The 26,793-nt window shown below is 45.0% G+C and overlaps 3 protein-coding genes across 3 annotated transcripts; 1 reads left to right on the top strand and 2 right to left on the bottom strand.

Annotated features, from left to right (window-relative positions):
• Nucleotides 1–6,377: 6,377 nt before the first annotated feature.
• On the top strand, nt 6,378–11,035 carry SODALDRAFT_364392 (hypothetical protein; the record flags this gene model as incomplete). Its single annotated transcript, XM_028614638.1, has 2 exons — nt 6,378–6,559; nt 10,915–11,035. 2 exons carry the CDS (start codon nt 6,378–6,380, stop codon nt 11,033–11,035), a joined length of 303 nt encoding a protein of 100 aa, XP_028462417.1.
• A 12,552-nt stretch (nt 11,036–23,587) lies between these two features.
• On the bottom strand, nt 23,588–24,840 carry SODALDRAFT_329722 (hypothetical protein). Its single transcript, XM_028611019.1, has 2 exons — nt 24,709–24,840; nt 23,588–24,632 (listed from the first exon to the last, which is right to left on the bottom strand). The coding sequence occupies exons 1-2, from the start codon at nt 24,754–24,756 to the stop codon at nt 23,778–23,780; spliced, it is 903 nt and encodes a 300-aa protein (XP_028462416.1). The 5' UTR covers nt 24,757–24,840; the 3' UTR covers nt 23,588–23,777.
• Nucleotides 24,841–24,942: 102 nt separating this feature from the next.
• Nucleotides 24,943–25,966, bottom strand: SODALDRAFT_346870 (hypothetical protein; the record flags this gene model as incomplete). Its single annotated transcript, XM_028613270.1, has 5 exons — nt 24,943–25,272; nt 25,324–25,351; nt 25,425–25,469; nt 25,518–25,645; nt 25,697–25,966. The coding sequence occupies 5 exons, from the start codon at nt 25,964–25,966 to the stop codon at nt 24,967–24,969; spliced, it is 777 nt and encodes a 258-aa protein (XP_028462415.1). The 3' UTR covers nt 24,943–24,966.
• Between the last annotated feature and the right edge of the window lie 827 nt (nt 25,967–26,793).

The following is a 26,793-nucleotide window of genomic DNA, read 5'->3' as shown; positions in this document are numbered from 1 at the left end:
AGCGTTAGGTCGCACGCTATTAAATAAGGCTTAGCGCGGATTAAGGGTTTTTCTGTAGGTCGTTATGGTCGTCTTGTCTGCTTTGCCTCGAATTCCTATACGCTCTATGATCCTTTTTTTTTTGGATAGAGGACTATATTAGTAACGCCCGAGTCACCTAGGCGGCTGCCGTTCCTTTACTCCTCTAATTTCTTTACGCCGTCCGTGAGCCGAAAATATCCCTTTTCTAAATTCCGCCTCGGACTAACTAGTCTTCATATTAGGCGACGGCAAGATATAATATAATCAACAGCTTTATTTATACGAGATTCCATCATTAGATTAGAATAGATATATTATTGCTTGTTAAAAATTGCGTGAATAGCTTTAAATTGATGAAAAAGTGGCTACCTGGTTATATTACTGTCTAGCACCAGTTATTAACTGGTGAGTATTAAACGAAGCAGTTTAAGTGGGGCGGGCACGGGTAATTAGCTTCACCCTGAACTTGATATGAAAACTGGAAATAGTCCCCTATATGTAGCAGGTAGCATACTCCACTTTAGCACCAGTGCTGTCCACTATATCACCGCTAAAGATGAGTTATTTGCTACCGAATCTTGCCGCTGCGCTTTCTTCTCTATACTTGCGAAGTCCCCTCTGCCGATAAGATAAGAGTGATCGCGGTGAGAATACTTCGTCCTTGGCTCCTAGCTATACCGGTCTGAGACTTACTGACTACTCAGAATATTGGCAACGATGCTGCTAAGTATAGGAAGGTCTTTGGCGCTGTTGAAGGATCCCCTAGCAGCATAAACCAGATTCTGAAACTGAGGGTGCCTGGCAATGATAGGATCCTGCGTTTCGGTGACGCCATCCCTAAAAGAGCCTCACTTAGCAACGTGTACCTGATTAACAGGAACGTACGTACTAGAAAGATATAACAGAGATGATGCGCGCTCCTTGGAGGGCGGGTAAAAACTTTCTGGCCTATCCGATCGCCTCAGGTATATGGCTCTTCGTAAGAGCACTCTCTGAAAGATCCTCAACACGTGATATAGTGGAGCTATATAAATTAGTGAAAGGGTATATCTATGTGATTTTACTAACGGATCCTTTAGCTAGAGGAAGAAACTCGGCTTAAAATAAGATTAGTAGCTAGTAGACAGAAATAAATAAGTAGGCGAAGATAAATACTAACCTTTCCCGCTATAGGAGACCATCGGTTCATTCCTGAAGAACTTAGTCTGCTTATCGTTCAGCTAGATAGCGTATGAGAATAACCCGGTCGCCACGGGAATCCTTCCGTTTAGTGGGAGAGAAATACCGGATACGGCAAGAACTTGGGCAAGCTATGGACCGACGGCTAAGACGACCTGCGCGCTTCCTGCCTTAATTCTCTCCTCGTTCTCGAGTATAAGTGCCGTGATATAAGCTCCGTCCTTAACGATGGTTCTAACTCTACTTTCGTAGAAGGTCCCGCCGCTATCTATGCAGGCTTTCTTAGCCCGCTTCCTTACATCAGATATGCATGTTTTCTAATTAACGATACAGTCGTCCGAGGCTAAGACGTAAGTAAGTGATTCTGGACCTATCGTTCTAAAAACATCCCGTATTGACGTGTTATCGCCTGGTTATCGCTTCTGCAAACTAAGCTCCTCACGAGCTTCGTTAATCTTCTAAAGTGTGGCGAGCTTATTTTATTCGTAAATCACGATATGGCCGATACTGCGTTAGAACTTAGAAAAGCTATTACTGTTCCACTGCTTCTAAGTCTTGATTGCCTCCGTTATCCACTCCGGGTTACTATAATTAACCCGAACTATCTTTAATATATCGTCGCTAGGAGCGAGCCACGAAGGGTAAGAAATTATTAATAACTACGTATTAGGCTATCTCTGAAGGATATGGTCGGCCGTCGAGAGACCGAACACGCCAGTGCCGATAATAATAACTCTGTCCATCTTATGATAAGGATAAGATTAGGGGATAAAATGAGAGGTTGGAATAATTACCGCGTTATCCACTTTTAAGTCTGCGCGGGCTTTATAATATAACAGTTTATCCCGAAATCACCTGATCTTACGTTCTTCTTATAAGGGGCGACTTTGTCACCTCCGGCGGGATAAATCACCCGACCTTGGCCGAGGATATTCCGCGACAAATCAGGACCCCCTTACCCACGCGTAGACTTACGTGGAGACCAAATCTTCTCTTTCGAGGAATAACATTATGATTATGAGTTAGCAGAAACACGTAAAGGTCCCGTCCCTGGCATGGCGTTTTCTCTAACTCTTCTTCTTTCACACTCTTAACTCTGCAGGGAGCAAAGCAGGCTCAGAATCTATATTATAGCTCCTCGACTCTCGAATTCAAAGCACGATTAAATCTTCTCTATATTCCTTTTCAAGGGTTTCCGAATAACGAAATAGCCAGAGTTACCCCTTATAGCCTCCGCGCTATCCGTCGAGCACGATCGAACTTCAAGCGATTCGGCGCGATAACGATACTATTAAACCGTACTGGCCCTGATCCTAAGATAACCCCTACAATGCAGATTACACTTTGCCACTAGCTAGCAAAAAAGCCTGATATGAATCGGCGTGAGATAGTCGATTTCATCAGTAATATGTTTAGAGAGGAAGTATCTGTTACCAGTATCACTCGGGCCTTAGGCAAGCGTGATATAACTCTGAAGGTAATAGGTCGTGTGGCCCAAAATCAGAAGGCCGAGCTGCGGCACTTCTACCAGTATAGTCTCAAGAGGCTAGGGTGCCGGTCGTATCATTTAGTGTTTATTAACGAGTCTGGCATCGATAAACCCTGTATATTTCGACGAAAGGGGTAGGCTCTAAAGGGGATACACCCGTATAGAAGGCGAGATTTCACCGCGAAAACAGACTACAAATCCTTACGGCATATACACAAAAGGGCGTAAAGCTATTACACTGCTTCTACGGAATAGTAGATAAGGCTATATTTAAACACTTTATTAGCTAATTACTACGTCACTACGGCAAATGGCCAAAACCCGAGACGGTTCTTATCATGGATAATATTGCTTTTCACTACTCCGACAGAGTCCGGCAAATATATTAAGATACCGGCATAAAGTCGGACTTCCTAGCACTATACACTCTAAGGACTAATTCGATCGCAGAGTTCTTTAGGGAAATCAAGACTCATGCCAAATCACAGCGCAAAAGCCATAGGAGTCTTATTCAGAGGGACTTTAAGAGTTATGTCAAGTCGTGTATTAAGGCCGTGGGCAGCCGATAACGCAGTGCGGAGGGTCATTTCCGAAACGCGGGGATTTACGTTAAGCAACCTCCGGAAAGGTGGCTATAGATTAATAAAGAACGAATTATGCTTTAAGCTAACCTCTATATACATTTAGGACCGAAAATAGCGTTACTCCGTAACCTAGGTAGGGACGGGGGTGTGTAGCCGGCTTCTTTAGCACCCAAGACGACGATCGGTCATCACACCTACACCATATATAGCATATGCAACCCCGAGAAGATCCCGACTCTAGCGAAAAGCACGCTATACCGGATACAATAGCACGAGCAGCCGTGCTATCCTATCTGGCATAGCGTGTATACGATCCGTGCCTAGCCTTTCCTCTAAATTAATCTCCTATAATAAGCTTATTTAATTGGCTGGGTCTTTGCCACAGCGACTGTGAGCTAAAACCAACTCCTATGCATAAGTGTACTGGGCCAACCCTTGACGATAGCCGTCTTAATACACGCCTTTTATAAGCCCTATAGACGGAACTGCGCCTTTTCTCATTAGCCAATGGATAATCATCTGTTAGCCGGGGGCGAGGAGAGCATACAGCCTCGTACCGGGCGTTATGGGCGACCTGGCAACTCACGTTCCCGGTTCTCACGACTCAGGGCGCAGCTGGATACCAAAAGCAACTAACAGCGTCAACCAACTCCATAAGATTCAGCTCTCGAAGAAAAAGAAAAAAAAAAGAAATCACTTCTTACATAAGAAATCCAGATCATAACTGAATCTTTTCAGAAATAAGATAGCTATAGATCGATTTCAGAAAACACATAAGATATCCTATGGTGTTGAGATTTTTTTATGTTAGTGCAGGTACGTTTCTCGAATCTTCTAACCCTTCCTAAAAAGGCAGGCATAATTATACCCCCATAACACAATTGAACAGGGGTTGTATGGTATGAAGATAGAGCCCGGTGGTGCCCCAGCCCTTGCGGCGGTGGCGCGTATGCCCGTATTTAGTTAAGCGCGTCCCGGCAGCTAGGTATATACACGACCCGGGAAGATCGAAGAAGGGGGGTGCGGAAGAACCACGACTTCTCGAGGATAAGATAAGTGGAGGCCCTCACCGAGCGGGTCTGCGCTCAACTGAGTACAACACATAAGTTCAACCCCTGAAGTTAGTTATCGTGTAATCGCGGTGCTATATACTTGCCCGCGGTCGGGTTGCTCTCCATCTTATCACACCTCAAATTACTCGCCTTACTTAGTAACTCTTTGTCCTCGAGCTCGCTTAATTACACTAGAAGAACTGCTGGTGTATAAGTCGTGATATCCGCTTTTGTGAAAGCGGACATCCCGCACGCGCCCGCTAGCCCTGTATATGCTTGCTTCTTAACGGATATTCGCCTATAATCAACATTCAATACTTAAGTCTTATCTAAGACACTGTCTCCTAAGTTACGTAAATTTAGTACGCGTTATCAGCCAGGATCTCTATTACTCAAAAGTCCTATATATATCTTACAATTGCCCGCCCCCTGGCTCCAAGGAACATATATTTTCGGCTAAAGCATACTCAGCTCTCCTCCACGGTGACTAATTCTGGACACGATCATATCGCCAAGTCTTTCATACCTCTTTACCTTCTCTTCAGAGATCCATCCATATCTCACTGAATTATAGCGGAGACATAGCCGTTAAAGTGTAAGGCCGTGCGTCTTTATTTCCAGGACTAGCTCTCCGATATCTATATCGACAATAACGGTAAAATTTACCACGCCTTTCCTCCTAACTACCCTATACCGGATACCGTCTAATCCCGTCTCGAATTCGTAGCTACATCGTGTATAGTCCCGGAGGGCGGGACGATAACCGTGGAGGCTATTAAATATAACTAGTAAATATAACTGTTAATATATCCAATTCCAAGAAGAAAGGCTAAAGCTTATATATTCTAGCAACCCCGTCGTAAACCCGGGCTTTTAGGGGTGGACGACATATACTACTCTTTCTCCCTACCCCCTATAAGCTGGAGTCGTTTGCACAGTAACTGGTTTCTTCGACCGTGACCCAAAGCCGGCATATGTGGAACTGAATACTGGTGAACGCCTGAACTGGAGCTATATGAGTGGCTCTTATAGGGATTGCTGTGCGGTTACTGAGTTCACTCTTTCTATAAGGCGGGGGATTATTTGGGTGTCTTTTAAAGACGCCGACGGAAATGTTATTTAGTGCACTACCCCGTGTTTTGTTTCCCTAAGATCAGTTTAGATAGTGAATTCTAGTATACTCTCTTCATCATAGCAGCCGCCGGTACAATAAACGCGTTAACTTACCAAGAATCTCCTATGTCATCCTTTGAATATAACGCCTTCTACTCTTGCCGTTTTCTTTAGTGGATTGGTTAGTACTATAAGATGCTCGAAGGCGAGCTGTATATACGACGTGAAAACGGAATGGTAGTGATTGAGTCGCGAAGTATCTCTGAAGCAGACTACTGTTAAGCTCTTACCTAGTTCGTAGCGAGAAGGCGACTCTGTTAACGCCGAAATTTAAGGTCGTAGATATTAACTTTATTAAGAAATCTAGGCTAGGAAGCCACTAGTTCACTCCTTAACCCGAATAGCGGCCGAAGGCAGTTAAACGATACTCGCTATTATTATAAATCTGTACCCACGGGAGATTTTAAGCCCTTACCTAGATACTCCCGCCTATGCCACGAGTATCGTCCCGACCCGTACTCGCTCTGTGTTATTATTTCTTCACCATAAAAGACCGGGTGTGACGATATAAACTCTCCCGCACCTCCTATAAGCATCTTAACATTATCGGAACATTCTCCTTAGTCTGTTTAGCCTCCCACTTCCATACACGCCGCCGTCTTCTCCTTCCGTTTTCTATCCCTTTTTTCTTCGAGCTACGCGTTCTAGAAGGGACGATCTTAATCGTACGAACGGGAGGCGTGAGGAGTAGATAAGAGGAATTTGGATAACAACGAAGCGACGCCGTACGATAGAGGCAGGAACGGGAGGGAAGGTAGGAAAGGGGAGGAAGTGGGCGGAAAGGGAGGGGGTGGGATACACCCAGCTTGGGGCTTGAGCAGCCACCTTAGTAACCTGCGGTATTGTTACGTTTACTGCTTCTCCATCTCGGTATGCATAATGCTTCCACGCCATGGCCGCATAATGGGCCTGAAGCAACGATCGCTGCATGTTCATACAAGCCATCGGCTTCCTCGTCATTCATTCACTCTGGGGAATGCGGTCGACGAAGTTGCTGATCGTGGCCGCCGCGTTGGCTGTACCAGACCCCTTCGAAAGGGGGCTCGACAGCGGGAGGACCTGTAGCCTAGACCTGTCGGGGTTATTATTATTTTCTAGGATGCCAGGTTATTCCCGGTTTGGATAGCTTTCTATTGTCCACTTAATGATGGTCAGTGTGCCTGTCTTCTTTGTGGTTGTATTGTTTAGGGCCGGTATATCCTTAGAAAGGGCCTTAGCCGGCTTGAGTTGAGGTTGGCGAAGTCTAAGCTGGTGTTCGAGTCTAGCCAAGTGTGATTCGTAGCCTTGACTGCGTGCTTTAAGTTGGGATATGTACTGGCGGTATGATGGATTGCTACATAGTTAGTGCCTGCGAAGATTCATTATGGCTAAGTTCAAGCATATAAGGATCAGGATAAGTTTCGGCGACTAAGTGACAGGCGCTTAGTTTAGACGTAATTAAAGAGGTCGTAGCTAAAACTACTCTTAGAGAGGGGGGAGATACCCCCCTCTAGGAAAGGAATAGCGTGTAATCGTGGTTAGGGGGGTAGTATAGTCGAGATATCTATAACTAACCGCGGATTATACCTATATTATCGAGGGTAATATCCCGAGGTTAGTATATTAATATAAAGTATATATATATTATTAATCCTAGTCTACTACCTTACGCCGAATCGACTAAGCGATATAGTATCGCTTAAACAACTAACTAATACCTAAGGATAGTCTTGCCCTTTAGCGTTAGCTTAAGGTTATAGAAGCTTTAATGAATCCAGATCCTATACTAGCTAAGCGGAGTCTCCGCGCTTCGAGTAACCGATATAAAAACCTTATATTACCGGGTAAACCGCGTAAAGGTAAACTATAAGCTCCCGTAATACCTTACTCGCCTTTTTCTTGGCTTTTCTTTATTTTAATCTTCACCGCTTCTAAGATATAGCCCGATAACCGTATAGTATAGGTCGTCGAGGCTTATATTATAGTAGTCCTTATCTTTACCTTTTAGCTCTACTATTCTTATTCCGTGTACGCGAAAAAGCCCGTAATAGGCGTGGTTTATTAGCTTTGTATCTTAACCTGGTTTAGCTTATCGGCGCTCGGACTTACCTTTATAATCGTATACTTATTCGATAATAAAGAAGATCGATAGCTAGTAGCCTTTAAAGGTATAGTAGCTCTTATTATCCTTAGTATATAGGTATATTAGAACTTATCTAGCGTAGAGTAGTTCTTATTCGTCTCTAGCTGATAGGGAAAATATACCCCTTAACTCTTTGCCTCTACGAGGCAGCCCCCCCCTTTACTGTAAGGAACCTGTATAGTGGCTTTTAGGAGAGCCTTCTTGTCCTCGGGCCCCTTATCGGATTTAGTACTTAGCGGTTAGTAGAATATAGCGACGAATAGTTATGGGGCGTACTGATTATAAGCTATTCCGCTATTATAATTATATCGGGCTATGGGTTCTGGTCGTATAGGCAGGCGAAGACAGCTCGGTGGCGGCTACGCCTTTTAGCATTGTTAAGCGGTTTTGTCTTCATAGTATCAGGGGTGCTGCTATTCCTCCACGTTAGCGGTCTATTCCCGGTGTATCTCCTCCCGCAGTGCCTGCTTATTATAATCCTTATCTCTGAGAGATATCCGTGGCTCTGGCTAGAGTAACGGCTTACTTTGGAACGAGGACACGCTCTCGTAAGTCCCCCCTATATATTCGTCTATTGTGGTATCTGACGTATCCTTAGGCCTACGTATCCTTATAGAGTTCTGGTAATCGATAATATCATAATCGTGATATTAAGACTAGGAGGAACTCTCCGACCTATATATATCGCTATCCCACGGCAGACTCTACCACGCATATATTATCCAACTCCTAGGCTTAGATCGTCGTGGATTAGGGGAACTAGTATGCCTACACCTCTGACTAGGAGAAAAGGGAGGTCGACTCGGGTACCAACCAGGCTAGGGAGGATAAAGAGGTGTGATAAACGCTCCATACCATATAATACGGTGGCAGCATTATATACTTATGTATTCCTGCCTTGGGTTTTTATACAGGCTGGCAGAGGATCAGGCTACACGGGGTTTTATAGTAAATATCACCAGCATAGTCGGGAGCCTTATACCGAGGGATAGGCCCCTCTAGACTAGCCAGTATCAGTATTCTCTTTATTAAATTAGAAGTCTTTTCCTTTCCACTCTTAATTCGAATTTTATCTACTTAATGGATTATGCCGGTAAAGATCCTGGAAAGGTGGTTACGACTATGTCTCGATTATGAACTCGACGACGGCAACTCTACGCTCATTATAGCAAAAATCGCCGTCTTATCTACTTCCTCTACCTAAGAATTAGCTTAGTGCGTCCAAGCATAATATATTAGCTTACGTGAGTCTTTATATCTTACTTATTTCTAAACTGATATACAGAATAAAATGGAGAGGTAGCCTTCTATTATTACCCCTATTCCTGTTACCCTACTACTAGCCTAACGATATATATCTCCGATATCCCTATATATTATAGGCTGTGAGAATATTCCTATGATCCTCACGGCTTAGGGCGTAGCGTGGCACCGATTTAATAAGCTCTTTATTAGATAACTCGAAAGCTATACCGTCTCCATCGGCGTAATAAGGAATTTATGTAGAGATAGTGGACTACTAGAAGCCCCCGTATTCTTTCTTCTCTGAATTAAGGCTATGAAGAATAGTAATGCCGTATAGTATCTACGAAATTCTTATTACTTCGAGATCCGGGGGGAACTATGCTCTCGCTATACAGAGCTGCCTAGGTATCGGGGGATAGGGTTTAAGGCCGGCGTAAAACGTCCAGGACGATTTAAACGTGATGGTTCTAGTATATTAGTTCAGCTATATTATAAGAGGACTATAGTTAACTTATATTCTGTATAGACGTAGTATCACCACTGGTTAACTATTCCAGGATAGGACCGCGTATGATAGTAAGCGCTCTAGTGCGCCGGCTTAGTGTAATGCTATAATATGCTCTGGTTTAGAGCTGAATAGAGTGTTAGAATTCGATATTATGCATTATATCGGCTCTGGATAGCTCGAATCAATATATACTCTATTATTGTATTGTATGATAAAGTCGAACGCTCTGCCAAGGACAGGGCCGTCTATTATTGAAGGTGAGTAAAACGAAGGTTATAAAGCGGGAAGTACGCCACTGTAGAACGCACGATAAACCCCAGATAGATAGAGTTGCAGAGCATGCCCAGGGAAGAAGTGGTAAGTAGAATTATTAATATCCTAAGCACGCTTCTTTTATTGCCTTCAGGTATATACCGGATTTCCGTTAAATCCAAGTAGCTCCCTAACAGGGGAAGGGGCTAAGGCTGCTGGTGACGATATCCCATGGCTGACCGCAGCATGCCTGATCCTAGTAACAACGCAGCGCCTAAAGTCTAGGACATTGTTGGTTATATTATAATTTGAGGTAAGGGAACGCTAACTAACGCTGGGATATGTAGATAAGCCGGCTACTGGGTTAGTCCGCTCAAAAGCCGTATTCACCGTAATAATCACCTAACTATAGTTAATAATAAGATAGCTTTATAGTGATATGCTAATAAACGTGATAAGGCTTGTATATACCCAGCTAACTAGCCTATGAAGTCTTTATCCCTGCTTAATATTAAGAGAAGGATCGATTCTAGAGGAGATAAGGCCCTTACCGTAATGATAAGATGTATTTGGCTAAGAGATAGGGGCTAATCGGACCAGCCCGGGAGGCAGGGCTATGAATAGCTACGGCGTATAGAGTCGGGTGGCAGGCAGTTCAAGTCTGCATAGTGATTATTGGGTTAGAAGTTATCGCGATCCTAGCTCGGCCACCTCGTTATGTTAGAGGGCAGGAATCCAGTCTATATCACGGCAAGGTACTTTGCTATTAATCACTCCTATAATCTTCGGCGCCCTCTCTATAAGACGCAGAACGTCCGAGGTATACCCCTTACACCTTCCCACCCCCACACCTAACCTCACCTCTTACCCACCTCCCCGAGTCCCTAATATAGGCACCTAGAATACGCTAGAAGAAGGACACGTACTAATTTAACGCCGGGTATATCTAAGTCAAAGTGCCCTAATATAGTGTATTATTACCTCGGCCAATCCGCCCCCCTTCTTAATATCTAAACCCTAATTAAAGAGCGGTGTCTCTCGGTGAAAGCTATATCACTGCTATCTATTCCCACTTCTTACCGCCTAACCTTCGAAAACTTTCTTTCTTTCCTGCCCCCTTAGTTAGCCCTAAGCAATTTTATATCCTCCATCCCGCAGCAGTAACCACAGCCAATGACCTCAGTCTCTGGCCACAACAGCCCTTAAGCCTCTGGCCATTCTCTGCCTTCACTAAACACCAACGTATCTGGCCTATTCCCCTCGAGATAAACTCGACCGGTTCTATCCAGACTACGGCTTCGCCCGAGGGGGAATAGCAGCAGCATCAGCAGTAGCATTAGTAGCAGCAACAACAACAACAACAACAGCAACAACAGGCTTAGCAGACGCAACATAACCAGCAAAGCTTGAATTCGCTAACCTAAAGCGCCTCGCCCCTTTCGCAGTCTTCCCCTTTTCAGTAACCGGGCAGCTTACTCACCGACTACGCCCTTTAATAGTATCTGCAGCAACACCAATAAGCGGCGTCCGACTTTTCGCCCTTTATCTCTGACGCTTATATGCCTGTGACTTACGATGGCTTCACACCTAGTTTTGCTCCTATTAATCCTATAAGTTACCTACCTACGACATCCCAGCAATTGTCAACCAGCTTCCTTCAGTCAGCGGCGTTCACTATACCCCCGATAGACGACAATATCCCGGCTATGAATTGGCCCGGTCTTCTAATAGATAACTGGCAGGATATTCAGGCTGTTATTCCTTCTATGCAACTCGGGGCCCTATCCTATACTATCGGAAGCAACTCGCTAACAGGGACTCTCCTAGAAGTTCATTCTCTTACTAGCTCTAGTAATAGCTGGATAATAGTGGGAGAGCCTAGAAGCAGCCCTAACTTCGACTAATTCCACTAGGCGTATCAGAACGCGGCTATCTTTAACCCTAGTCAGACTTTATATTTACGGATAAACTCAGATTTATCGGACGGCGCTAACTCGTTCGAACTAGGAAGCTACGAGGAAATTACGCCCTTCTTAATCTCTCCCTTCTCCCCGGACTCTAACTCGTATCCCGAATAGATATTATACCGTGGATATTATAGCGGATATTATAGCTATAGCTATAACCATAACATAGTCAGCCCGACTACCGTAGGTATACTAGTGCCTATCCAGTCCACGTTAATATCTACCCGGTCTAGTCCGTCTAGTGGCTCCGGCGCTATATTACCGTCTATTAATGCCTTAAGACGGAACTCGGGTCAGAGGAAGAGTCCGATTAGTAAGACGGCTAAGCCCGTTATTTAGTGTACGTCTAATAGCCGTAAGGACGGCATGGGTGAAAAGAAAGTTAGACGCCGGCGTGGTCCTCTCCTTCCCGAGTAGCGCAGGTAAGTAAGCGAGATTAGAAAGCTCTGTGTCTATCTACGCTATAAGTTCCTAAAGAAGACTTATAATAAGGGTAAGCCCTGTGCGGGATGCCAGCCATCGTATACTCGTCTGTGGCAGGTGCCCTGCACTCGTATTAATATTAAAGATATTAGCTACTTTATCTCCGGCTAGAAGGTCGATTTCGAACGATATAAAACTCGTAACGTCTCCGTCTATAACGTTAAGGGATTCTCTCCTAACAAGACACTAGTCTGGATTACCTATAGTTATGGATTTGCCCTTCCTATTTATATTCGGGAGGTATACGTTAACGATAAGAGTATCTTCTAGGTGGATTAGGTGGAATCGTATCTTACCGACTAGGAGCCGATTAAGTTCGATATCCGTACGGAGAGACTAGATATCGGTGCTAAGGGCGTCTCTATTAAGGCCCTTTATATATACCTTGATAAACATATTGATAGCCCGTTTAAGGATTTTATTAAGGACTATTTCGAGGGCACTCCTTTTATGACCGAGATCCTAAAGACGGCCTATCGCTTCTACGTTAAGGAGAAGATACTATTTATCCGAAAGGCCTTAAAGCTCGTCCTTACGTATAACCTAATAATATATATCACTATAATTTAGTAGCAGGGTGATAACGCTAACCTTAACGGCCAGATTAATAACGAGGATTCGAAGTTCGACGGCTAGGTGGTCGCGCCTATTATAGTTAACTTCCAGATTAAGTGCGCGTTAGCCGATATATAACGCGAACTGCAAAAGAATATTCTTAAGGAGCTATCTTCCCTTTACTCGAGCGTATATAGTGGCGAGCGTCTTAAGAACTAGCTAACTATCTTTATATTAGCTTCGATTCTTTTAGCAGTATAGGAGGAGATATAGTTCGACTCTTACTACTATATACCTGACCCTGCTACGGTTACTAAGTTCTGTAATAATATAGAAACTACGCTAGTTAGCGTGATCGTTAGTCTGTTCTGTGCTATTTTATAGAAGCTCCCTGCCTTTATGGATTAGGACACGGCTAAACACGGCTATATTCTAAATAATAATATAGCTATCTATAAAGCTATAACCGAAATCCGCGAGTATATTCTTAAGTATAGTATATAATCCGCTTTTTAATTATACCGAGTTTTACTCTAATAATATATACAGAGGAATATCTTCGTAAACGCCCTAAATACACCTTTAACCGAAATAACTTTAATTCTTTATTAAATAAGTTCCTATCAAAGTTAGTGATCCGTGCTATATAGGCTTAGATTAAGCCTAGCCCGAGAGATATAAGTTGGCCGAACGGCTATCTAATTAATATATTCCTGCTGTTATACCCGGAAAAGGGTTTTTACCTCTTTTATACTTCTTCACCCACCTCTTTTACCGGCCCTAATCCTACCTTAATCCGACCTCCTTTAATAACCTATAAGCATAAGAAGGAGCTTATTTTTTTACCCTTTTATAACACGTGTATACTAGGGTAGGAGCCCTATCCGGCAGCAGATCTCCTATCTAGCGGCGGCGGCGGATTCGTAATTTCTGGGTTTTAGGTAGTAGAATACAGCTCGAATAAGTAACCGATATCGGAGTCTTAGATATAGTGTCTAGGACCGGAAGCTGGGTTTTTATTTTTCCCTTAGATCTATACTATTAAGAGGGTAGAGTAATAAAGCCGTACGTTTATAAAGCGGGGATTATAGACTAGGACGAGGTTTATTTATTATGCTACTTAGGTTTCTATTCGGGGCGGGCGATAGATACTAGAGGATAAAGGTGATTAATTATCTGCTTAGGTAATATTCATTTATTCAAAAGCGATAGTCCTTTCGTTTTCATATATCCTTTTAGAGTAAATTAGAATTAAATTCATCGGATATAAAAGGCGCCTTTATTCATAACGCTAGGGAAGGAGAGCTATAACGGAATAACGCACCCGCCTAGAACGACTCGGGCAGGAATCACCTATCTGCTAAGGGAGTATTGCTGACTCTAAAAAAAGAAGGGGAAAAAAAAGATATATTAACCATCACCATAACCACTTCGGACTAGATCTCTAAGCAAACAGATTCTATATAAAAAGGTTCTTAAGTTTAATACACTAATTTTCTATCTTAACGAACTATAAACTAGAGTACGCTTAGAAATACGGCGTTTAGAAACGATCCTAATAAGATAATAAGACATCGATACTAGTCTATAACGCATATATCAGGTCCAGAACTTAAATAGGGGAGGATATTAGAGTCTCTAAAGATATACCTAAGTCCTACTATTAGTACGTATCTCCGTCCGAAACGGAGGTCTCGTCAAGCACTAACCGGCTTAACGTAGACTATCTCTTTAACTATACCCCAGATCTTAAGGAAGCAGTAGATATCGGAACGTAAGAAACGTTTTATTTGGATACGGCGCCTAGAATAGGAGGAGGTAATCGTCGTAATAGTAAAGTCAAGCGGCTCTAAATCCGTAACAGAAAGATCACGGTCCCTACGGCGGCTTATCCACGATATAGAGAAACCACACCCGTCGTAAGTCTCGCTCCTCCGGATAGCCTTATAGTACTAGAGTACTCGCAAAGCCCGGGTATAAATCGGCTAAGGTAACTAATATACTATAGGGAAGTGCAGTCTTACTGCTTAGGGGAAGTGTATTTTAAGCGCGCCGTGGGACCAGTAAATATATATTTTCAAACTGGATTATAGATTACTAGGCCACGGGCTTTATGCTCTCCCGAATAGCGCGGGATCCCTTAGATCACCAGTTACCTAAGAAGTAACGTCTTATACGGTGATATGCCGGGAAATAAGGCTATCCCGATCTATATATCCGGCAGAGGGAGGGTTAACAGGGTAAGGGGTAGGCCAGGGAAAGCGCGTACACCACCATAGCCTAAAAAGCAACCTTTTATATAGTAGTATATTAGACGGTACTATCCTAATAATACGGCAGGGAGGATTATAGTATTATAAGGGGGTGGGTATTAGGTGGCCTCTAGGAGCGGCGGGCGCTAGGATAATAACACAGATACATACTAAATCAGGGGGTCCTAGGGATCCCCTGATTCAGTATAGCGTCTATCTAACCCCCTAATTTATTAAGCCCTAGCTGCAGCGTCTTCCTGCCTTAGTCTAGAATCCGCGGAGCCCTAGACCCTCGCTAGTCTTCTCTAAATATCGGGTCGTGGGCCGAGGAGATATATACTCGGTTAAGGTGAACCGTGCGCGCCTCGATCCGACTTTTCGCCGAGTACTCGCTAATTATAACGCGCGAAGGGTTATAGCGTGGAAGAATCTTAGTATCGGGTAAGACGGTGTAAATACTGATAGGGTAGTCCCTGGTAAGCGAAAGAAGGCAGATAAGGTAACGATATATAGGCGCTATAATCCTTAACGCGATATTTATATTTAAGAGGCTTTCTTCTCGTAGCACTTAATAGATCTGTATATATCTTTTATCGTCTTGGCCACCTTTATAATATTATTTTATAAACTAATGGTCCTCGAGCTAGCTTCTTTAACACTATAAAGGTCCCCTTCGTCCTCGGACAGCGAGCACCTAGACACTTATCTTCTTATTATTCGGATATCCTAGTTCGGCAGATCGGTTTTAACTTTAATTATCTCGTCGTTTCCATAGCCTAAACGTGCGCTTCTTTCCTTCTTAGTTTAGACTCTTGTAGTCTTTCTCCCAGTCCTCTTCCTCTTCCTTACCGTTACTATCACTATACCGAATTATTACGAGTCGGATTACTATATAATATAATCTAAGACTAACTAATAGCCCGTATATAGGGATACCCTCGGTTTCCCGGCCACCCTAATAAAATCTCCGGCGTAACCTCCGCTAACGCGCTCCTCTACGCCGGCCGCTAACTCTATTATGAGCCCGACCACTCCCACTACGGGAACCCCTTCGGGTCAGGCCGAAGTCTCCTCCTCTATTATACTATAGCCCGAGTTAAGGCCGTAATCTCGATCCGTAAGCCGCTATAGCCTAAAGCGGCCTTCCGCCCGTTATAGTAATCGTATACCTTCTAAGCCCGCTACTCCGGAAGATAGATCCCGACCGAAAGGCAGAGGCGCTAATCGGGGGTCTCGCGCCGCTTCTCGTTCGAACCCTAAGTCGTCCACGTCCTGCTAGCACGCAGAACCCCCAAAAGGGGTCCTGCCTTATCCCTTATCCGTTACAAGTGCTCCCTTGTTCCACGATAACATAACCAGGATGCTTAAGCAGCCCGAAACCCGGCCTATTATCTAAGAGCAGCTCGTCGCCGAAGTCAAAGGTATCTACGCCGGCCTAGTTATAGTTGAGAGTAAATGCATTAAAGTCGATAAAGTCGATACTAACGTTAATAATACTATTAATAATAAGGAGGCGGTAGGCCCTAGTAGTAATAATAACTAGACTTCTAAGGCGAATAACACTGTCTAGTCGACTAAGTTAAACAACGAGTAGTAGTAAGCCCTTATCGCCTTATATCGGACTTTTCTAAACGAGTATCACGACTTCTTCCTCGCTAGTTAGCACCCGGCCTCTAGCCCTCCGCTTAAAGGGCTCGCGGCTAAGTACGCGATACCCGCTTAAATATAGCGCCACGGAATCCACTCTTTCCTAGAGCTTCTCCGTTATCGTCTTCCAGCCTCGCTTAAGTATATACTCACTTTTATCTACTTATCCTATAGTATAATAGCCCTCTTATTAGAGACTATTCCCGCGTTCGAGGATACCTGGATTATGTCTCTTAGAGACCTAGGCCGCTATCGTATAGCTATTAAAGATAATATAGAGGACCGCGAAGTTTAGACTGGCGTGAGTCGACGATAGTATAGCAAGGCCTCCGATAAGGCTCCTGCCATAGGCCGCCTCTACTACCACTAAGCTATCCTAGCACGGCTAAACGGATTATAGTAACTATTCTACTACGCTAAGTCGCTTTACGTTCCTGTCCTCTTTGCGTTAGCTCGCGAGTCTATTATAACTCTTTTAGATCCTATTCTCTCGCGCTAACCTACCTGCTTACCTTAGCTTAACGTGCACTTTATCTTCGCCCACGGCGTGCTCTTTAGCGGGAAAAAGGAGTCAGAATTTCAGTCCGCTCTTAAAGGGTTTATAAACGGGCTCGACATTTATATCACGAGGACGTCGCGTATATAGCTTGAACCCGGCTACTATATTACCGTCGTTAACTTATACGTACTTTTAGGCTACGGCGAACCTACTAACCTGTTTATAAGGACGTTTAAGCCTCTAAGACCAGAGGATCATAGCCAGGGTAACCGGTAAACTATAAAAGTAAGCGATAACCGGCTCGAGAAAGCGCTACAGCTAAACTGCTAGACGCACCGCGTTATTTAGGGTCGCTTTAGGGACCCTAGTATCTTAGCCTACCTTCATATTATTATAGTGTTTCTCGATCGTATTACTTAGCATAATAACCTAATAGCCTATATCGAGAAGCCGTTCCCCTGGCGATTACTGTCTGCTTAACTTAGTACGTTACTGGATGCCTTAGATTCCACCCTCCACTTCGACCAAGACGACTTCCCCTATCCAGAGAAGGAGGCGCCCCGTCCTTTGCCAGAGGACTATACGATACGGGGCCTGCTCTAGGTCAATAACTACCTACCCCCGGATTAGTTCACGAATAAGAAAATTAATAACAAGGAACGCTATTTCGAGCTACCGTCTATAATAGATAAGCGCCGCGTTCGTTACCTCTAGCTCGCACGCCGTATCGCGCGATATAGGAAGTGGTTGCTGTATAATGCCGAGACCCGCTAGTTCCCAGTTCCTCCGGAGTACGAGGAGGATGTTAATGAAATGACCTACACGGGCGGGCAGGAGGAAGAGGTTCACGTGAGTATAGCCCGGGAGGAGAATAATTAAGAAAGCGCTGCCAAGGAACGCTGGACGAACCTCTACAAGGACGATAGCTATTAGCATTACTATTTTACGACGATATATAGATAGGGGGCATAGTCGAAACCTACCAGGGCATAACTAAGATACGATCTTTACTATCATAGCTAACCGTCGAAGGCAGGGAATAGAGGCAAGACACTTATATACTATGGACGCTGCAGGTACCCACCGGCTCCCGAGGAACCACGCGGAAACCCTGGTCCCTGGGCGATATAGCGGCTGCCTGAGTTTGTTATAAGGGCGTATCTGGTGGAGGTCTTTCTTTAGTGTAACTCAACTTTTGTCAACCAAAAGTTACGAAACAACACAAGCCAACCTCGTCTTTGTCTATTTTAATATGTTTCCGAATCGTGAGGAACGAGCCGCCCCGTATTTCTGAGCTACCTCATCCACCGGATCTCTAAGACAGAACAGATACCCCGCATACTGCAATACAAATTTTGAAGACTCATTTCATTGGCCTGGACAGCCAACAGGCCTGATTCCACACAGACCTTGTGTGCAGGTGCCAGAGGGGCCAGAAATGGTATCCACAAGCGCCAGGTTTCTGCCCCCCAAGACACCCCCGATAAGTACATTTTTCTCTAAGCATATATACTCCTCGAACTTCACATATGTACCTTAGGTATAATGACATCGCTGTTGCCGCCCGCCGACGATAATATACAGAAAACGGTAAATATAATAAAGTTTTTGAAACCACTCCGCGCTATGGCATTGAGATGCTACGGATGCCGCTCTTTTCTTTAAGCTGCTTTCTACTATTCACTTAATGACGCTCTTCAAAGGTATACGGTCTCGAAACATAACTTCGTTTACTTAGCTAACGTCGTTAGAGAGAATCAAAGATAGACACGCACCTCCTTAGTCTTATCTAAGCCGAGTTAGCAGAGCAGGAGCCGTAGTCACTCAGAGGCATCACCGCGGCAGAGCTCCAGGAGACTCGGAACCGTGGTAATAACCGCCGTCCTATCCGGCCTACACACTCACATATATACAAGTGTAATCTTATATCCGGCCAGCAAAGATAGGTAAATTTCTGCGCCTTTATTAGTATTTCGGACTAGAGAGAGGAGTTAAAGACTTTATCCTACGCTAATAAAGGGTTAATCGAAGCCTTTACTCGGTTCCTTCTTAACAGGAAGGATATAAAAATTAAAGCTTTCTCTACTATTCAGAGGTATATACTATAGACCTGGGCGGTGTATAAAAAATATACTAGCTAATCGATCGACCCGTAGCTCCAGACTCATTTCCTCGACTATGCTAGTACTATACTTAAGCGTCGGCTGAGATTACGGACCGAACCGTAATCTAAGAATCATATTAGGCCGGACGCTTTTCTTTACCTATTATACTTCCACTAGGTACGGGACTAGAAGCTTATATTCAATATCGGCCTTAACCGTCTCGACGATACCACTATTCGGCAGCTTCTTATATTTACGGGTGGCCGAATACACGAGTTTGTCTATATAAATTATAAAAAGCAAAGTCTAAACCTAAAGGAATATCACGATAAGAACGACGCTTACTCCGACTTTAGCGAGGAGGGCGATTTAATAAATCCGGAAGCTTAGGCACGATTATAATGGAAGGAATACTAGGTATATAGTAAGGTTAATAAGAGGATTAGTCCGGAGAGGAAAGTCCTATACTAGGAGGATATCTAACTCTGGATTCTTTAGGATCTCTTCCATAATAGGGGCAGAGACCGTCTTATAATAACCGTCCTCCTTCGTTTCTATAAGGGCTACGACCGGAAGCATCGACTAACTAAGTTTATTTTCATCGAGGAAGACCTCCCTGTTATCTATCCGGTATCCTATATCGTGGCGAAAGCTTTAGTAAAAGGGGTTATTAAGAAAGAAGGATTTTCAAGTGCTAAGCCGTTCTTTAATACTCGGATCAGTCTCCCTGGGGTTCAGGTCAGATAGAAGAGGGAGTTCTGGCAATTACTAGTCTTTCGGCGATCTATTAAAACTATAAGCGGGTTCACGAAATCTAACGACGCTTTAACAAAGCACTAATTTAATAATTGGTCCAAGAACCTAGGGCGGGCAGCAGGGCTGCTAGACAACCTTAAAGCCTATGACTATCGTCGGGGAAACCTTGAGGCAATTAATAGTAAGTTTATCCACTACGTACATCCGAAGGCTTATCTCACAGACTCAACTACTAGTGAATTGCCGCTCTACTGTCCGGAGATAGATAGCAAGGCATGAAAACAACGACACTTTCCAGGACCACTATAACAACGCTCGGATAAATATTATAACTCAGGATGCATTCCTTGGCCGCGGCACCAAGTCTTTATACCTCGCTATCTTCAACCAACTAGGTCTTTAATACGACGAGAATACCCCTAGTAACGTGACGGACGAGATAATACGCGCTATCGGTCCAAATACCGAGGTTTGTCGGCTAGAGGAGGAAATATCCGCGCTCCAGGCTATACTAGAGCTCCGGTATAGTCGAGCTAATCTAGTAACGGGAGACGATAAGACGGTATGCGAGGAGCTATAGAGGCAGCTAAGAGCTGCGAGACAGAAACACCGCCGAAGGATCGAGGAGATTACCCGTTAGCAGTATTTTAAGATAAAAAACGACGAAGAACTCGACCGGTAACTACTCGGCGTATACCGTTCTCGCGAGCCGGTCTAGTAAATCACCTTCTTAGTTCTCTAACGGAAGCGGATTACCGAATTACTCGGCGACTTAGATAACTAAATCTCGGAGGAGGAGTTAGTGCGTCGGAAGATTAATATAATCGATGCATAGGTCGCCTATACTTAGGTAGTAGAGGTGAAATAATCCCCTCTATAGCCACCAATTATTCTACCAGACACGCCTCGTAACCCTAAGCCACCTCTAGTACATTCTAAACCGCGTAAGACGCCATATACCTCACTTATACGAGAAGTATATCTCCTAATTAACTCGGCACTACCATCGACTCTATATATCTTACCGACCTGCTTATCGAATACTTTGCCCATTAAACCGACGACTTATTCCGCGGTTACCAGCGAGTCCTCTTCTAAGTCTTCTCAGATAGCGATACCCGGCCCTCTCGTTCACTCTATCATATTACCCTCACGATTCTATGGACGGAAACGTCTATCTCCTTATATATTCTGTGGGAAATAATTCACCAGGACGACGATAATATAGAAACACGTCCAGGTATATCTAAGGGCGAGAGATAGTAACGTAGTACCCTGTCCTTTCCCTAGCTATAAGTCTCGAGGAGAAGTCGTTAAGACCGAGAATCTCTTTAAGGCCTATATATAGTATAAACACAGAGTGCTCCTAAGTCCCAAGGATAATTCATAGTTAATATAAGGGGTAACGGAGATTTATACACGGATAGAGACATGGCCAGTATATATAAGCAGCTAGAAGGATAATCGTGAAAGGTAACTTGAGAAGCTCGACTTAGAGATATTAAGGAAATGACGTTATATGTATCGTGTTGATCCCGGTATACGGTCAGCCGGGGTACGCTGCTGGACTATCTGTTTATATTGTATAAGATCTATCTGAAGAGTATCTCTTTATCCTACCAGCCCTTAAAATGATAATTTTGTGATTTGAGGTCCTTTAAGAATCGATTATTAGCTGCCTTATGGTCGAAATAGGCCTTCTCGGGATATTACTTAAGGCTGACTTCGTCGTGCTAGGCGCGTTAGCGCTTAAGCACGGTATCGGCTATAGACGACTTCTCCCGGCGCTCCCGAAGCAAGTTATGGCGGAGCGATTCGCTTAACTCGGTTATAATTATATTACGACGAGTAGTACGAGGAGAGATAGTAGCCTGGAGTTGGCTATATCCCGTTGTCTCTATGATAGCCTTATCGGAGTTATCAGGGGAAACCCGTAAGCTAGGGTCCTGATTAGACCGAGTGCGAGGAATATCCGACGTCGACTATAAAGCGATACTACTAAGCTTCGTGGCTCGGTCGTTTTACTCTAGTATAAGAGTAATAAGAGAGCGATATAAGGTTAATTTAGTCTTAGAGTTAACGCGCTAGAATATAATCCTATCGTCTATGCTCCTCTGATCAGTGTCGTTAATATAGTCTTCCTAGTCGGAGGAGTCGTTACTATTAATAACGCTCTTATCGTAATAGATCGTCTCTAAGTCATCCCCTTTAGTATATCCGCCGTAGTAGGACTTAGGAGAGTCGACCATAATACTGGAGACTGTTATGGACTTTCTTTTCCTTGGTTGATGTTATTATAGGAGTTTTGGCCACGAGTTTAAGTCCGGGCGGAGCCGTAACGGTAGCAGGAACTTAGAAGACCTTTATCCACCGAGAGGGTATATAAGAGCGCTGTATTATTGCTCTTATTAGTTGCTTCGGTTACGTAACTGTAAGAGAGCTTAGTGATATGGCTTGAGCCAGGCTAATATAATTCGTACTGGATATAGCCTGTAATTTGGATGGTAAGTGGCCGCTAGAATATAACGAAACTTCGAAAGGAACTAGACGGGCTTACCAGTCGATATAGTATTTATCTGGAACGTATAAGAATAAATAGGTAAAGAAGTAACGGCCTTATCGAGGAATAGTGTTAGCCTAAAGTACTCCCCTTAACCACCCTGCGGTGGCCGATACCCATACTTACTTCTCCGATTCTGTATACCTTAGTGAGGAGCAGGTTCTAGGATAATAGGATTCCTCTTATATAGGGGACATTACAACGTATTTATACACCCTACAGGGTAAAGCTTACGGAGAGATTCTGAATATCTCAGTCCCGTAATAATCTAGTGGCTTATTATCTTATGCATTCAAGGGACAGAACGTCTCGTGGGTCGTACCTTGTCGACCTCCTTGACATGGCGAGTTTTGGCATAAACGAGAGATCCCCGTCCGGTCCTGCCATTACACATTAATATCTACACCATAAACCTGCTATAACCTGTATATATTGAATAATCTAGAAGGTCTGCCCTGTAATACTGTATCCGGAGTGATAACCGTCGCGGCCGTCTTTCGCTAGATTCAGGAGCCTAGCGGAGCCAGCTGCTATCTAACTCCATGGATTATCAAGACTCAAGACAAGCGGCCGAGAACGAACAATTAGCCAGGAGATAATATATGACTTGTATGCATAATCCTTGAGTGGATTCAGTATCGGATATGCTCCTTGAATAATAAACATATAATATAATACACCCGTTCGTGATCGTCTGGCGTTGATATACAGCTTCGTTACCTACAGGTATTAACACGATAACCCGGCCGGACCGGCCCGCGGCTAGCTAATAAAAGTGGAGCGGAACCTAAGGCTTTGTTCAAACTTACGATACGTATAAGAATTTGCGAGGTGGACCATAACCGCATATCGCGGGTTTCTAAGATACATAGCATATCCACTTCGGAAGTTCAGTCACAGTGTTTTCGCGAGTTTTACGCGAGTTTTTCGCGAGGTGGACCATAGCCCCACATCGCGGGTTTCCACGAGATACGTAGCATACATATCCTCTTCGTGAGTTTTCGCGAGTTTTTCGCGAGGTGGACCACAATATCGCATCACATGGGCACGGGACAATAAAAGGTGCCCTAGCTAATCGGGCGGCGGATTGACACATCGCACACATGCCTAATCCCGATGTGGGAAATCGGCGGTAAGGACTGGGGAGGACGGGCACACGGATCGGTACAGGAACTGTACACGTAGGCCTATACAAAACGGGTATTACAAACAGGTAGACTGAAAGTACTCAAGGGAGCGATCTGCCCTCCCCATTCCTAAGGTAGCTTAGATTCAATCCGCGGCAGACCGACACTTTATTCCGCACCCGTTATGCGTTCGGGCACTTCCTAATCGACATAAGGAACCCCCTCGTCCCCGCGAGAATTCTTATATTCCTCGAACCAGTGCTTCCGCTGTGCCTGTAATCGCAATGCTGCGGCTTCAGCACGGTTTTGCTCCTCGCGCCTCAAGGCCGCAAACTTCTCGGGGGTCATGCGTGATAGTCGACGACTCTCGAGTAAGACAGCTTTAGTCTCTATATACGTATGCCAGCATGCAGAGGCATCCTCTTTTGAGGGCGATGTATCCCATTCTGTATCGACGAACTCGGCATACTCGAAGTCAACTACTATAGCATGACGGAAATCGTCAACGAGAATAACGTTATGTGTTTCGGGGTCGCCGTGCTTCACACCACATGCTGCTAAGCCCCGGAAGGCCGCCTCGATCTTGCCCTTCAGATCATCAACCTCGGTATCGCAGGGCAGGTGGTGGAGCGTCACGCCACCAACGTCGGAGAGGACCAGGGCCCGAAATCCGCTGTACTCGGCCTCCCCGTAGATGCGGGGCACGGCCGTGCCCTGGACCGGCCGGAGCCGGAGGTACGCTTGCTTCTCGTACTCGAACTTCTCTTCGGGCGTTCGCATATCTTCGGGGTCTGGTAGGTTATCAGGATCGTCATAGCCCTTCATCCTCTTAAGGATAACGGTCGGAGGGAGGAACCATTCCGGCCAATGTGTCTTGGCCCACGGGAGCGCTATATCGACGAATCGGTGGAGGACCCGGCGAACTACGGCAATCGGGATGTAGTCAAAGATCGTCGGGCGCTCGATATGTAGTCGATAGACTTGACGACGGGTGCTGAGCGAGGTCGCCTTGGTGGCTTTAATTGTCCGTGAACCGAGTCGAAATTGTCTGTATGGCTGGAGATTGGGACGATGACTTAGTTAAAAAAAAAAAACCAGCGACGATAAGATAAGCCTTTAAATAACCGCTTACCTTCAGACCGTCGAATCTATCGAATTCCTGATCCTGATCCTTATCCATCTTAGTTGTAGATTGTGCATAGTAAACGGGTGTCCAAGATAGAAAAGTTAATAGCGAGAGGAAAGGGTAGAACAGGATTAAGACGGGATCCATCGAACTATATACTGTATTACATAACAGTAGATAGGACGAAGACTATTAATACACGGCCACGGTGTCCTATATCACGTGTCCGTTTGCGTCGGTAACCGGTGTACCATCCAGGTCGACCTAATAATACATCCGCTGAGCGGCATCATATATACGCTGGTAGCCATCCGGATGCGAATACCTCTTATCCCTTCGATCATGTACGTTCCTCCAAACAGGGCGGCCGGACCAGTATTCGAATTCCCGACGATAGGATCCAAGCTGGACTGGGATCGCCGCCGACAGCTGGCCGACAAGGCGCATCCAACCCCTCCATACCATGTTGTAGAACGCCCAGCGCATCGTTGATTGATCACCATCACGTCTGGATCGTGGGATTAGCCAAGTATCGACCTCATAATCTGCGCTCTTGATTTTATCGCGCTCCTTTGCCCGGAATTAGAATATCAGGAGATATTTTGAGTCGAACATAAAGACCTGGGGGCAATCATACTTGAAGGCGTACCTATTCGCTTATCAGTTCCATCAGTTCATTAGTCAGGGCATCCTAGTAGATATTATGGTTGGATTTGGCTTACCCTCTTATTTCCTTGCCCAGCCTCTTAGAAATGTCGCGCATTTCTCTGTTTCCAATCCACTCGTTCCCAACGATAACGCCCTAGTTCTTGAACTCGCCGGCGCAGAGACACCGTTCAGTATCTCCGATAGCCCACGAAAAGTAGTGGTTAATAGTTTTGCTTTCACTGGTCCGCCTAGGTGGACCCGCCTGTGACCGCTCACGGATGGCGATAAAGTGGTTCTATGCTAGGAGGCAGGGAAGAGAAAGGTGCCTATAGAAGTCGCGTTCGACGTCGGCTTCGTGCTCGATGAGCTCATAAGGCTCGCTGAGATTGTTGACAGGCCGTTGTAGCCGGATGGTCTCCGTGAAATCATGCTGCCCGTCGTACAGCGAGCTAAGTCTTTCTTCTATAGTCTGTTCATCCGAGTGACAGCCCGCGCCGATCCCACGAAAATCACGAGCCCATTCTTTACGAGAAAGACTAGGCGAGATGCCCTCTACACTGATAAATATAGCGGGAGGCAAATTTTGCCCCAGGAGAGCTTGCACGGACGATGCCATTATGCTTGGGAGGTGAAGGGGTAAGGTAGAGACTTATGAACAATACTACTGTGAGGAGAGTGTAGAGGGTGAGGAACTATATACCTGCTCCCTTGCCCTACTAATGCCATCTTATATAGACTATTATAGCGGTTCACGGAAGCCGTCCTCGGCGGTTTCCGATAATAGTATCGATTACATCGAAGCGGCTAACAGGGTGGGAGTTCTTACGTCTCTAGGACTATGCGCTCTGGAGAGGGGATATTCAGGCTCTGCGCAGGATATACCTGTGTGAGCGCATACACACCAGTAGAGACTAGTCACGGTGCCCTTAGCCCAGCCCAGGGGTACTCGGGAGCTCAGTTCAGCCAACTGCCCTCCACTCTATAGTCAAGACAACCGGCCGAGAACGAACAGTTGGCCAGGGGCTACTCTGTGACTTGCATGCATAGCCCTTAAGCGAATTCGGCATCGATATGGCCGCCGCCAACAAGGCCAGGTCTTATCCAAGACCCTGGCTCGGAAAGTAAATCTTCATCCCTATCTCTAACATCGGCCCGCTCTGTAAACTGAAGTATGTTGACCGAATAAAGGAGATATTACCTACTTAGGGGGCAGCAACAAGGCGCCCGAAGGGTTAGCCAAGGGCAGACAAACTGCGTGATTGCGCTGATTCCCCAGCTCCTGCGCCAAGTCTAATAGCTGCCTGTATCTGCCTCGCCCGGCTATAAAAATAGAAGGTACGTACGCTCCTGCCCACGTCGACACCACCCGACCCAGGTACCCGCGCGACGCAAATACATGCCCATGCTAATTCTCCTTGCCGAGCTGAGAGTGCAGCCCTCGAG

Source organism: Sodiomyces alkalinus (genome assembly GCF_003711515.1).
Source record: "Sodiomyces alkalinus F11 unplaced genomic scaffold SODALscaffold_18, whole genome shotgun sequence".
Lineage (NCBI taxonomy): Eukaryota > Fungi > Ascomycota > Sordariomycetes > Glomerellales > Plectosphaerellaceae > Sodiomyces > Sodiomyces alkalinus.
The sequence above is the reverse complement of the archived record's forward strand: the minus strand, read 5'-3'. Positions and strand labels throughout refer to the sequence as shown.

Bases quoted from the DNA above. Each gene is read 5' to 3' on its own strand.
- SODALDRAFT_329722 (XM_028611019.1), bottom strand. From the start codon at position 24,756: ATGGATAAGGATCAGGATCAGGAATTCGATAGATTCGACGGTCTGAAG. The intron at 24,633-24,708 runs GTAAGCGGTTAT...CCCAATCTCCAG, and splicing joins ATAGATTCGACGGTCTGAAG to CCATACAGACAATTTCGACT.